Genomic DNA, 12,164 nt, shown 5'->3' on the forward strand with positions numbered 1-12,164 from the left:
GTTATTTCTTCAACACTACCCGACTATTGAAATTGCTTTTAAACGTTTTTCCGTTTCCTTGAAAAGTTAATGAAAAAGATTAACGTCAAATCTATATCTTATATTTCCCCGTTGCTGCAATCTTCTTTCTTCGTTTTTCCGTTTTTGCTGCCGTCACCCCTCCGCTGCCAATATGCTTCTAGCAATGCTTCCAAGCTGCTGTACTTTTATTTGAGTTTCCCAGAAATAGTTTAACACCATTTGAGCAAAGTTGCTTCTTCTTCTAGTTCGTTTTTCTTGGTTTCCGTCCTACCGACGACTGTCCTAATGACATTTCCATTTGTCACTCATTAAAATTCTTCAGCAAATTTACAACGTTTCATTTTCAAAGCACAAAAGACTTACAATGTACTAAATAGGTAGTAGCGGAGAACTGTCGGAGCAAGATGGAACCTTTTTTTTTTGGAATTTTTTTTTCACAGGCTTTAAACAACGTATGGAAGTGGAGTATTCTAGAATGCAGTGGTGGAGAATCGCTTACCTATAGTATCGTGAACTGCAGCGAAGGGTGCTGCTAGCAAAGGTCTTAATCCCAACGCTCCACCGCGCCACTTCCAACGCAGCCGTTTAAGCAACTGCACCGTGCTTCATGCCGTTTTAACCCAACTATACGTCTCCTCAGTTTTCACATTTTTCACACTTCAAAATTTCCCTTTTTAATTTTTTTGCAACAACTTTTTCACTATTTCTCAACACTGCCTGTAAGCAACGGCTCATGATGAAGGGGTGAAGTTCATTAGGTATAACTCTGCTCCAATCTGAGTGCTATCATGCTTCGAATAAAAAATATTTCTTGATGGAAATTCAATTGAAAACGATGTAATAATTTGTTGTTGATATGTTCTTCGCAATGCTGATCAGCTTCCACATCCATTAAAAATGATTGCTGGTGTAGGTATTCAGCATTAATTAGAACCTTCGAAGCTCTTGCCAACTGCGCTATACCCGTCCTTTGACTGATGATGTGATTAGATGTACTGGCTTTTAGATATTGCTAGTGACAAGAAAGCACAATGGGAACAGTTTTGAGATGAAAATCACAAAGTATTTAAACAGTAGCCTCGGTCAGTGAATGTTTAAATGTGCTCCCTGTGAAGTTTAGAGTGGTATTTATTTATAAGAACTTCAAATTTAATGAGCTGTGACGAAAAATTAATGATCTCAAAAGGTATTTTATAGAAGTTATTTTAGCAGTGGTCAGCACAAAGGTGCACTCCTGGAAACAGAACCTTCTTAAGTCCCACGTTCGACCTTCTTTGAATCTTGGCATTTTAGAGTTGAATCGTGTACTATTTTGCTTGAGTAGATCCAAGATTGTTATTACCTTTTATTCTGGTTATTTATTCTGGCTTTATTTTTCGGCGTCATCGCCTTCTTTAGAGCTTGAAAAATCAAAAACACATGTAACCTATACCCTCAAACACCTCGTCACACCACATGATGTGACTTACCAAAGAGACTGCTCAAAGACAACATCAGAGAACCAGACCACAATAGCACTCACTTTGATAACCGTTAAGCCGCGATGTTAGCGGACCGGCTGCTTGAGTTGCGCCGCTAATAGTAACTAATAACAGTCACCTTGCATTTGACCCCGTAGGTCAAAATCCGCATAGGTCTTGATATGGCGCCAGCTCGTAGATCACAGTGATAAATTCTCCTTTACAATTCATGGTTGGACTTTTGGCTGTTATGTAGAATACTATAGGCAGGTTAGAGACATTGCAATGAGACAAAAACGTTCACCTACATTAGCCGTTCCTTTCATGTCTATGGTAGAAAAACTCCTACTTGAACGCAAATCTCTTTTGCACTTTTAGATGATTGTTGCATAATATGTTTAACGCAAGCCGAAATGGACACTTGCTTCGATCTCTCAAATAAACAATCCCAGTACATTAAGTTCACAAGGGAAAAACCCTTAGACAACTGGCTGTCGTTGCTCAGTGTCTAGGATCATTTGTACAGAGGAAATTGGAAAAAAAAGGTGGTACCGAAAACCGAGATCTAAAAATATTTCAGTTCAATAACATTCGACGCACCTCTGGATGACCAAAAAGGCAGTCCTTGAAAACATGCTTGAGACAGCGGTTTCATCTGGGGCTCAAGGGTGCATTGCATCTGTGAACATGGCAAATCACATTGCTCAGTCTAATGGGTACCCATCGAAAGTTCCAAATTCAAAACGGAGTCATGTAACACAGTCCCGGCAACAGATAGCAGAAGACACGACAAAGGTCCTTTTCTACCTTCCTTATATTTTAGATGATATGAGCAATGCAGGGTGTGAGGTTACGACAGGTTTGTCTACAAAACTCGGTCAGAGTATAGGACATACTACCTACGAACCTGAAGAAGCAGCTAGTCCGCAATCGTGCCAATGGATAGACTTTGCGAGACACCGAGCTGTGTCGTATGCCCGAAAAGCAGGCAAGGGGATGGGAGTTATTTACCTGGTCACCTGTCAACTATGTGGGCTGAGTACATTGGCGAAACAGGAAGAGCATTATGTACTCGGATCAAGGAGCACCTAGATGGACTCGTAAAATCATGATCGTCGACCACTTTAGGTCCGTCTGTCTAACGTTGTCTTTGAGCAATTACTTTTCTAACTCATATCTTGAGGTGTGACGAGGCGTTTGAGGGGATAGATTACATGTCTTTGATTTTAGGATCTGAAAAAGGCGATGACGCCGAAACGTTACCCAGAATAAAGCTGCATAACAATCTTGGTTCTGCTCAAACAAAGTAGTGCACAGAACCATCTTTAATAGGCGGTCTTAGTAGAAAGGTATTCGGACGACATAGAACGTATCTTTTTTACTCAGCAGAAGAAATGTATAGTGAAAGAAAAATTAGTTGTTTTGAGATGCAAGTAATTTTGACAACGGACCCCGCTTCAAACAAAAAAAAAGGATATCCGACCATAATGACAGAATGCTGAGAAGGCGATACTTCCAGTGTAACGGCGAACCTCTTTTGAAACAACTCGCTAAACCCACAGATTCTTTACTATCGATTCACGATGGCATTTTGCACAAACGATGAACGACTCACTATGAAGCTAAGTTCCTCAAAAACGAAATTCATCAAAAAGTGACATGATTGCGTATAAGTAAAGGAGGTCTAGGTGAATTTCAAATCCAGAAAAAATATGAACAAATATTTCCAGTACACAATATTCTCACAATCCTGCACAACCATATCACTTTTTGACAAAAAATCTGTAATATTATACTAATAATTAAAAAAAAACAAGAATTTTGACGAAATAGAAAGCAGAAAGAAATGGAAAAATGGCAAGTTTTCAACACGTAACAACAACATGCAAAGTTTCCTTATACTGAAAACATGGAGTAATGGGACTGTGATTTGGGCAAGTGCCAACAAAAGAAAAGCAACGGCCCCTTTTCTACAACAGCTGAAAGCAGTTCTACATGTAACAGTTCCCGCGAGAACAGTCTGAAGAACAACAAATACGGCGACATAAGAAAAGAAGACATAGGAAGCGCTCTAGATATTTTTTAACGCCAATTAAGGAAAAAAGTGAAATAAAGACGAAATAGTTAATCTAACATGACGCTATAATATTATTAACCTAATGGACTCTCGAAGTAATCGGATAAAACCCAGATATTTATTTGAACATTCAAATGTTCGACCGGAAGTCTGTACATTCAGATTCAAGACCAGAAAGTAAGTGACCGAAGTTTTGGTGCACCTCAACACCCTGAAACCACTGCTAAAGCTTTAGGGGCTAAAGCTTTGGGGGAGGGTACTTCTATCTCTCCATTCATTAAACAAACCGGAGGTTGAAAAAAAAACGCAAGCAAAAGGTAAGACACATAAACTGGGGGCACACCTTTAGTGCTTGCGGTTCTACATCCAGTAACGCGACTTTACCACTTTTATGAATATTCCGAATTGTTTCCAATTTGGTCCCATACATACCTAAATAAAATACAAACATATCATTCCTCAGGTAATTGGCATTCATCAAGCAGATGCTTCAAACAAACTTTCTTCGTGAGTACCATACTCTAAGTACTCATTGTTTTGAATATCGACAAGCATCTGATCGTTAGAAACGAAAAAATAATGCTTCCCATCAACTTCTTCCTTTCGAGGTGGCCTTGTAGTATCTAAGGCAAAGTGGTGAAAATGGAACGAAAAAAAGCAGAATGAGAATCACACTTACGCGGGATTGGATATGCAAATTTGTTTGGATGTCTATGGATAAGTGTATTCTTGATATGTCTTCGCCCAACACCATGAGCTCCCAACAGAACTAGAGTTTTCCTTCGATACTGGGACAGCCGCATCACCTAAAAAGGAAAAGAAATGATTATTCGCTTTCTAAAATCCGATGATGTCAGTTTGCATATCTCGCTTTAAAGTGACTTTATGAAAGTTTTAACTACTCACATTAAATTTTAAAAAACTGCTCAAAATCATAGAAACGCGCCGGGAGCCTCACCCCACTTATAGCTGAGCTTATAACATGCGCAGCGCATGAAAGGAAATATGTACAAAAAAGCATAAAAAGATGAACGTAAATTGCAGAAAGATGGTGTTCGCAAAATGCATTCTATGCACATCAATTCTTCGACCTATCGATGCTGCTTACTAATGGTCGAACGTGGCACAGTAACATGAATGAGGGTAATTCTGCAATATTATGGCGTAGTTTTCCTCCTCTAAGCAGAAAAAATCATCTTTCAAGCTTCTCTTTAACTCTTCTCTTTAAAGTTCGAGTTTAGTCCTAACCTTCTAGAAGTTCGTCTTCTCGAACTTAACATTTCAAGTAAGTCTCAAAGCACCCACCTCTTCGTATGTGACAAGATCCAACTGGTCAAATAGGGCAGAATGCTTCTGGAGGTACTTTGTTGTATAATACTTTTTTTTCCTGTTGAACCACATACAGTGAGCTGGAATACGAGTTTCTGCAGTGACCTAGAGAGAGAATCAGAAAAGGAAGGTCCTGGAAACTTTTTGTGAAAATTATGTGTCTTACCAGAAAATGTAAACTTGAATATGCAACACAAAATTAGCTCATCAATCCAAAGTGTATCCATATTATCCAATCAACAATCTAAAGAGGCCCGAAAAAGGCAACACGCCTTTTCTTTCATTCTGAAGTGAGCGGTGCGCATGTATGGTATGGTTTGCTGTGTATCTATAGTATACACGTGTAGTGCGTATAGTAGTAGTATGGTGCAAGTATACATGTATGTGATATGAGACAAGAGATCAAAGGTTTTATTGGGTAGCAATAATACAGGACCATAACGCGCAAAAATAAGAGTATCCCTCACAGAAAGAAAAGCAGTGATGCGTGCTGCTTCGATTTTTTCCAACAAAAAGGTCTTTTGCGCAAAATTTGGTTTTAATGCTCCGCTGTCACGCATCCATCTCAAACCAGCATTTGGACTCAACAGTCCTTGCATTTCAAAGAAGCTGTGTTTTGCTTTTTCAAAAGAAATACATATTAAGAAATAAATTTAAGAAAAATACAAAAAAAAAATCTAGTCAATCCTCATTCTCTGAAACTATGTGAAAAGTGTTAAGTTAATGTTAATGGATTGAATTCCGAGAGGTCAGTACGAAGTAAATCGTTACAAATCCTTTACTGTAAGACGACTCTTACTTTCTGGATTCTACAGTCTTCAATAAGAAATTGCGAGGATTATTGATTTGGCAGAAAGGCGCTAGAAAGGCACTCTTACAAACAATGACAACAAATGCAGCAGGAGTCAGTTTAGGGAAAATCCCCTAATTCTGCGTGCTGCAGAATGTAAGCAGAAGTTTTTTCTATTGTGGATAGCGTGGATAGCAGAGGTGTACTAAGAAACGAGAGGTGATGTGATCCAACGGTCAATAGTGATGATTATATTTTAGGCCCCCAAGGCAGATATCATTTATGGAATTATACCGTTGTGCCTGTGCGAGAACTGTCGACGACATTTTTTAAACTCTACCACCATAGCACTCTAAAGGCCTGAGAAAAATTAGTTATCATGTGTTAGCTCTCGAAGTACTCCAGTGACGTTCAATACATGGGTCTTGTCGTTTCGGAACTGGATGGATGTATGAGAATGCTTGTGGTTTCGACTGTAGTCATTCGTACACCGCAGATTCCAACTCTTCATACTTTTTTCTGAATAGTAACGCATGACCGACAATATTGTGTGCTGAACCAACGGTAATACCCCAAACACAGGGTGGGGCATAATGATCTTTCACATTTCAATGCGCTGTAAAAAATGAATGAAATACAAATAAAAAAAGCTAACTATTTCCGAAAATACAAGGAATGCTATCTTATTCATAAAGTTTTAAAAAATGGTGTGATCGGCTCATCCTCGTTTGAGGAAGATGTTGCAATGGTAACTGTGGCATGCTAAAATGTTGGAGACCCTTCTGCGTCCCAAAATAGCTGCCGTGGCTTTCGAGCATGTGGCTTCAGCAAGACGGTGTCACAGCTTATAACATGACGTTTGAGTGTTAAGAGAAATGTTCCTTGAGAATTTAATCTGAGATAGCGGTTGGAATCGAAGTGGGACCATCGCGAACTGCAGCAATGAACTGTGGTAGCAAGGGTCCTTCTCAATCCTAACCGCTGCACTCCACCGCACTGCTTCGAGCATAACTGCTTACGCAATCGCACCGTGTTTCATGCGTTCTGACGTTTCTCCGACGTTCCGACGTTTCTGCGTTCTACTACGTTTCCTGAGAGAGAAGACAGACCGCTGCAAGATACCTAATACTACAAGGATTTTGAGACTGCTGCAAGGAACCTAGTAGTCTGTCTCTAGATAACAAATCACATAGATATAAGAGATTTCTAAGGAGTTTGAGATGGTGCAAGTTTCGTAGCATTCACTTTAACAACGTAACAGAAGAATGTGATGTTTGGGAACTCGATGTCGAAAAAAATTGTTCGCCTCTATAAATAAAGGTAGACAACATAGAAAGGTATCATGGTGCCTATCAACAAGGAATCGGTACTAAAATACTAAAAAGTACTGAAATCAATTGAATTTTAGCTCTATAATAAAACGTCGTTATTCAGAGAAGGGTTCATAATATACGATAGGATTAAAAGGGAATTGCCGTTGTTAGTTAGGAGTTTCCAGAATACAAAATTCAATTTTATGGCAGCGGTGTGATCACGTATTCGAAAAGGAGCAACGGCAGCGAGAACTACGGCGTGAAGATTCGTCACGAGGAGCACTTGTATATAGATTACTATGGATTACTATTCTAGATATCACCAAACCCAGTCCGAATTAACTGTACTATACGTTAAAATTATAGGATTTGCTTCAAGTATTCGCCGAAAAACCAGACTGAAAGATGTTTACAGTTGCAGAAACCCACTGATTGTACTGCAACCTCCATTAGCAACTTTGGTCATAAATAACTCAGTTCTCTGAAAATCTAACAATACAGTGGAGGGTACATAGCTGCCTTAACGTTCTATACTCTATATAAAGGGGACCTAATTGGGCTGTGAAAATACGGTCTAAGCACAAAAGAGTCGTTTTTAACATCTGAAAAAATGTTTTTTTTTTTTTATAAATGACTTGCTAAAATGAAAACCTATCAATATAATGACGGGTATATCCTCCCTATAATTCCTCCTGCATGGCTTGTTAAAACTTGGGGACAACTTCTCCTAGAAGAGGGGGAAAGAGCACGTTGCCGTTGACTTGCTTCACCCTGGACGCTCCTCCATCATGTCTTTGAGTGTGTAGCAAGATAATTTACAGCTGAGTGTGTTCCACCCCCTTCATCTCCAATAAGAAAAAATTCCTCTAACATGTTATATACTTTCTACACTGAGGAATTGATTTTTTTTTTATATGCAGAACTTGCCTGTTCGTTTCGAATAGGCAGAAGAGGAAGCACAAAACACGCAAATCTCGACGTTTTCAGTCTCCACAGTCTCAGTCGTTTTCAGGTCCATTTACTTCACTTTAGATGACAAGATGAAAAGACAGGTTTGATAAAGTTTTGCAAGAAATCTCCTCTCCTATGTATGTTATGTACTGTCCTTTCTTTGTCAGCTTCTTTCACAACAAATTTATAGGTTCAAAACTGAGCCCTCGATTTTTCATACCCATCTTCCGACTTTCTCAGCGAAAACGAAATCATATTAAATAGGTTGCATTCTGTATAATTCGTCACAATCTATTTCATTTCCATACACCTTTCACTGTTTGACGATTTTTCCCCCAAACGGAGAACGGAACTGTTCAATTCCCTGAATTTTTGCAAGAAGTGAGAAACACGCGTTGACTGCATATCCCCGCTCTGTTCGTAGATGACTCCTTCAAAACATTGATTCCTTATTTCGCACCATTGGATTACATCTTCCAATACCTCAATTGCTCTATCCCTTTTCTTTATTCTCGATCCTCTCGTGGTGACCGGACAGTTCAGGTGTAGGGTTCACCTCGCCAACCATCCTAAAATGAGGAGGGCTGGAACACCGGCTCCCACTCTCACATCTATTTACACGTATTCATTACATCATTCAATCGGATTTAAAGAGCTGCATCGTCAAGCTGAGTCCTCGAGTCCTGCATTCGAGGTTTCTGCCCCTAGAATTTGCGAACATGCGTTTTCGTTGCCATCCTTGAAAACCGTGTGCGGAACAAAACCGATTAATAAATACAAAGAGAAAAAACCTCCGCACACCTTTACACAATCCCTTAAACAAACAGACGAGAAAAAAAGTTCCAATTACGTTACCATTGCTAACATTAACAGCACGTGTCCTTTCTATGCTAGAGTATGGTTCGTGTTTCCACTCTTATTAACTTGAGCCATAAATATTTCAGATGTTAACAGTGTTATCGCCATGAGGGATCTCGTTCTTTTGAAAGCATGAGAACAGATTGGCATCATTTTCAAGTTTTCAAGTTAAAAGAATAATGAAAATTGTTGAAAATCTCTTCATTGGCCATAATTGGTCATGTCAGAGTCAATATAATATTACGTGAAATAACAAGTTCTGAGCGTTTTTTCGCTTTACTTCGACGATGAAATCAGCAGTTAGGACTAAGCGATTTAGACCGAATATGCACTGTTTTGTTGTATAACTTTTGTCATTCTGATGACAATTTCATAATTCCGCAATTGAAGAAATTCTCGTCCTTACTGACAAGAAATTTGACCCCTCATTTTCACAAGCCTCTCTTGAGGCCAGTTTTGTACTATCAAGAAAATTTTGCAAATGCATAAAAAAGTGATGGGTGCTTGGTGCCAGGTCTGGACAATACGACGGATGCGGTAGAACCACTCATCCAAGCTCTCGGAGTTTCTGACGCGTCGTTAAACTTGTGTGCGGCCTAACGTTATCTTGTTGGAACACAACACTTTTCCTATTGGTCAAATCCGACCGATCCACTGCTTCAATCCGATAAGTTGTCGACAGCGAGATCCGAATTGAGTACTTGTACCGATGGGAGGAGTACATAGTAGATGATTTCCTTCCAATCCTGTCAAACACACAGCAAAACCTTCTTGGCAGTTAATTCGTGCTTGGTGATCGACCCGATCTAATGTTACGTGGTCAGGTGGGGCTCTAAAAACTACTACTTACGAAGGAATTACCCTCGGAGCAATCATTCGTAATTCGAAATGTTCGTCAGTCATTATTCATCATTTTAGGTGGCACTACATTCCATCTTAATTTACTTCCATATGTAAGCGTGATATAATCATATACTTATTATTCTACTTTATTCTTCTTATGTGTGGAAGTTGTGGGTGAAAGCTGGGATTTTTTGAATAGAGGAGCTTCTGTATATACTATAATGTACAATGCTTCTTCGGAAAGATTTTAAACGAAAACGGCTCACAGAACTCAAAATACTGGGTTTGTTGTGATTTTGTGAAGTTTTCAAGAAAAAAAAAGACTCTTGATCACATGGCCAACTTACATTCAATAGTGACATAAACTGGTTTTTGTGCTAAAAAACTGAATAAAAGCTAGGGCAAAATGTCGTGGGGGGGCACTCTGACGCACAAAAATCGAACTGCTTTCCTACTGTATTTGGTGCGATTATCTGAGGCGATTCGTGGCGGGAACTTCCACCGCACCTGCACTCAGAGCGCGAAAAAGGTCACGGAGCACGATTGAGTAGCTGAGCCAGTCCGGGAGACCTAAGCAACGGTCTTAGAGGATCCACGACATGTAAGTTGAAGCTACTAAGTAAACAGGAAGACAGAGCTGGAAGTACTACTGTTTTAACTTCACCAAATTTTTAAACAATGGAAAAATGTAGTTGTGGAGGTCACTCAGTGGCGCCCTCCTGGACGATTTGTCTTACTTTTTTCTCTTAGTAACTTTAGCTTACATGTCATAGATCCTCTAAGACTAATGCTTAGGTCTTAGGGCCCGACTGATTTAGTTATTTACTTCCAGAAACAAGGGCGCCACTGAGTGGCCATCCCCAACTACGTTTCACTCCGAGCAAGTTTACGAGAAATAAATAACTAAGTTATATCATGTGTTACTTCCAAAGAAAAAAAGAATTGAAAATGAATTAAATAACAATCTACGAACACTAAGCATGCATGCAACAACTTTTATTCGCACATTTTCGATCTGTATAGGCAAGTTGGTGGCCCTAAAAAGGGCCGTTGGGTTAGCCTTTTTGAAGGCTGTTCACATTCGTCTGCTTCGCGACTTTAACGGGACTTCCACAATTGGGACCAAGTCGCTCTTTTCACAGCAATCCACGATCAGCGAGCCATTCGCAGAATTCCTCCTTTGACTTCGATGGAAGCTTCGGCCAAGTGGCAATCAATAATCTGAGTGAAGTAGCGAAGAGTCAGGAAGTTAACGGCACCCATTAAGCAAATGGAATGGTTTAACGACGAGAACCTTCTTCGCGCCCTGACTGCAGGTACAGTACTGGCACATGGAAGTTCCCGCCACGGATCGCCTCAGGTAATCGCACCAAATACAGTAGGGAAGCAGTTCGATTTGGATGCGTCAGAGTGCCCCCCTCCCTCCCTCATCTCTCTCAAAGTCATGTAAATTATCTCACAATGATCCTTTGCCCGTTCCATGGCAAGGCAAGCGGTTCTCCACTCTTGTAGTTCTGGAGAGGGAATCAAACCAGCTACATTGCCAGATACCACCGATGAGGTTCCAAACGATGGAAAATTCGATATAAATCTTGCTTGCCACCAATTGTGGTCGTCTTTCGAAATCACCTAAACAACCAAATGTTCTCTTCATGTTCATGATAGCTCATGATATATGAAGTTTTTTTCGGCTCACTTGAAGTATGTCACCAGTCTTGAAAGGAACACCTGCTTGTGGGCAAGGGATTAAATCATCCTCACAAGGATCGTAGTCGAACTGAGCACGAACAAAAATCTCACAAGCGGGTGGAGCAGAGCGATATGATGGCACAATCTTGAACGTCACCTGAATTAAACTAACATCAACTGTAACAATATATCAACACTAATGAAAATGTCATGTAACACTATGTAGTATATTGATTCAGGGGAAGAACGTACTCAAAGGTAGCGCGTAGCGGTAGAATGTACTTGGACACACAGAATTGAACATGTTAGAGTCTCTGTGGACAAGTATAAGGTTCGTAGTGTATAATAGATTACGAGTATGAGCGCAGCACCGCTCATTCTCCTCTAATCATCCAGAAAAACAGCGTTTGTTTCAAAAAGACTTCAATGGGTCATCCAAGTAAAACCAATTAATAGGGTGCTGAGTGAACCGCAGAATGCACGAAGGTGGAACGTTCCAACGTACCTCGGTAGGGGGAAAGTTAACCATGCCGTTTTTCAAGACGATTAGGGGAATTGAGCAGGGTCACGCTCATACTTTTAACCTATACACCAAAGTCTATATTTGCCCATTGAAACACCAACTTTGTCAGTTTAGTCATACGCTGTCTTTCGAGGATGCGTGTTAGGATTTCCGCTCTTCTAGCTTGGGTTTCGTATTCTTGCATGTGGTGAGAACGTAATTTACATGTCCTACATATGCTCATGGCAAAAACAAACTTCATGAACATGGAGACGTCACAAGGTCTTAGTGCTGTAGTAAGAAAGAATAAAGAAAATTCCAAGCAATGTTT

The 12,164-nt window shown here is 39.9% G+C and overlaps 1 protein-coding gene across 1 annotated transcript in view; it reads right to left on the reverse strand.

Annotated features, from left to right (window-relative positions):
* The window catches only part of RB195_022872 (uncharacterized protein), a gene marked incomplete at both ends in the record, with an annotated part of 64,471 nt that overhangs the window by 10,552 nt on the left and 41,755 nt on the right, over positions 1-12,164 (reverse strand). Inside the window, 6 exons of the mRNA XM_064210112.1 lie at positions 3,902-3,990; positions 4,059-4,181; positions 4,238-4,364; positions 4,864-4,967; positions 11,103-11,271; positions 11,339-11,488. Of these exons, the coding sequence (XP_064065993.1) occupies positions 3,902-3,990; positions 4,059-4,181; positions 4,238-4,364; positions 4,864-4,967; positions 11,103-11,271; positions 11,339-11,488 (762 nt within the window). The remainder of the gene's footprint in view (positions 1-3,901; positions 3,991-4,058; positions 4,182-4,237; positions 4,365-4,863; positions 4,968-11,102; positions 11,272-11,338; positions 11,489-12,164) is intronic.

This window comes from Necator americanus, chromosome X (genome assembly GCF_031761385.1).
Source record: "Necator americanus strain Aroian chromosome X, whole genome shotgun sequence".
Lineage (NCBI taxonomy): Eukaryota > Metazoa > Nematoda > Chromadorea > Rhabditida > Ancylostomatidae > Necator > Necator americanus.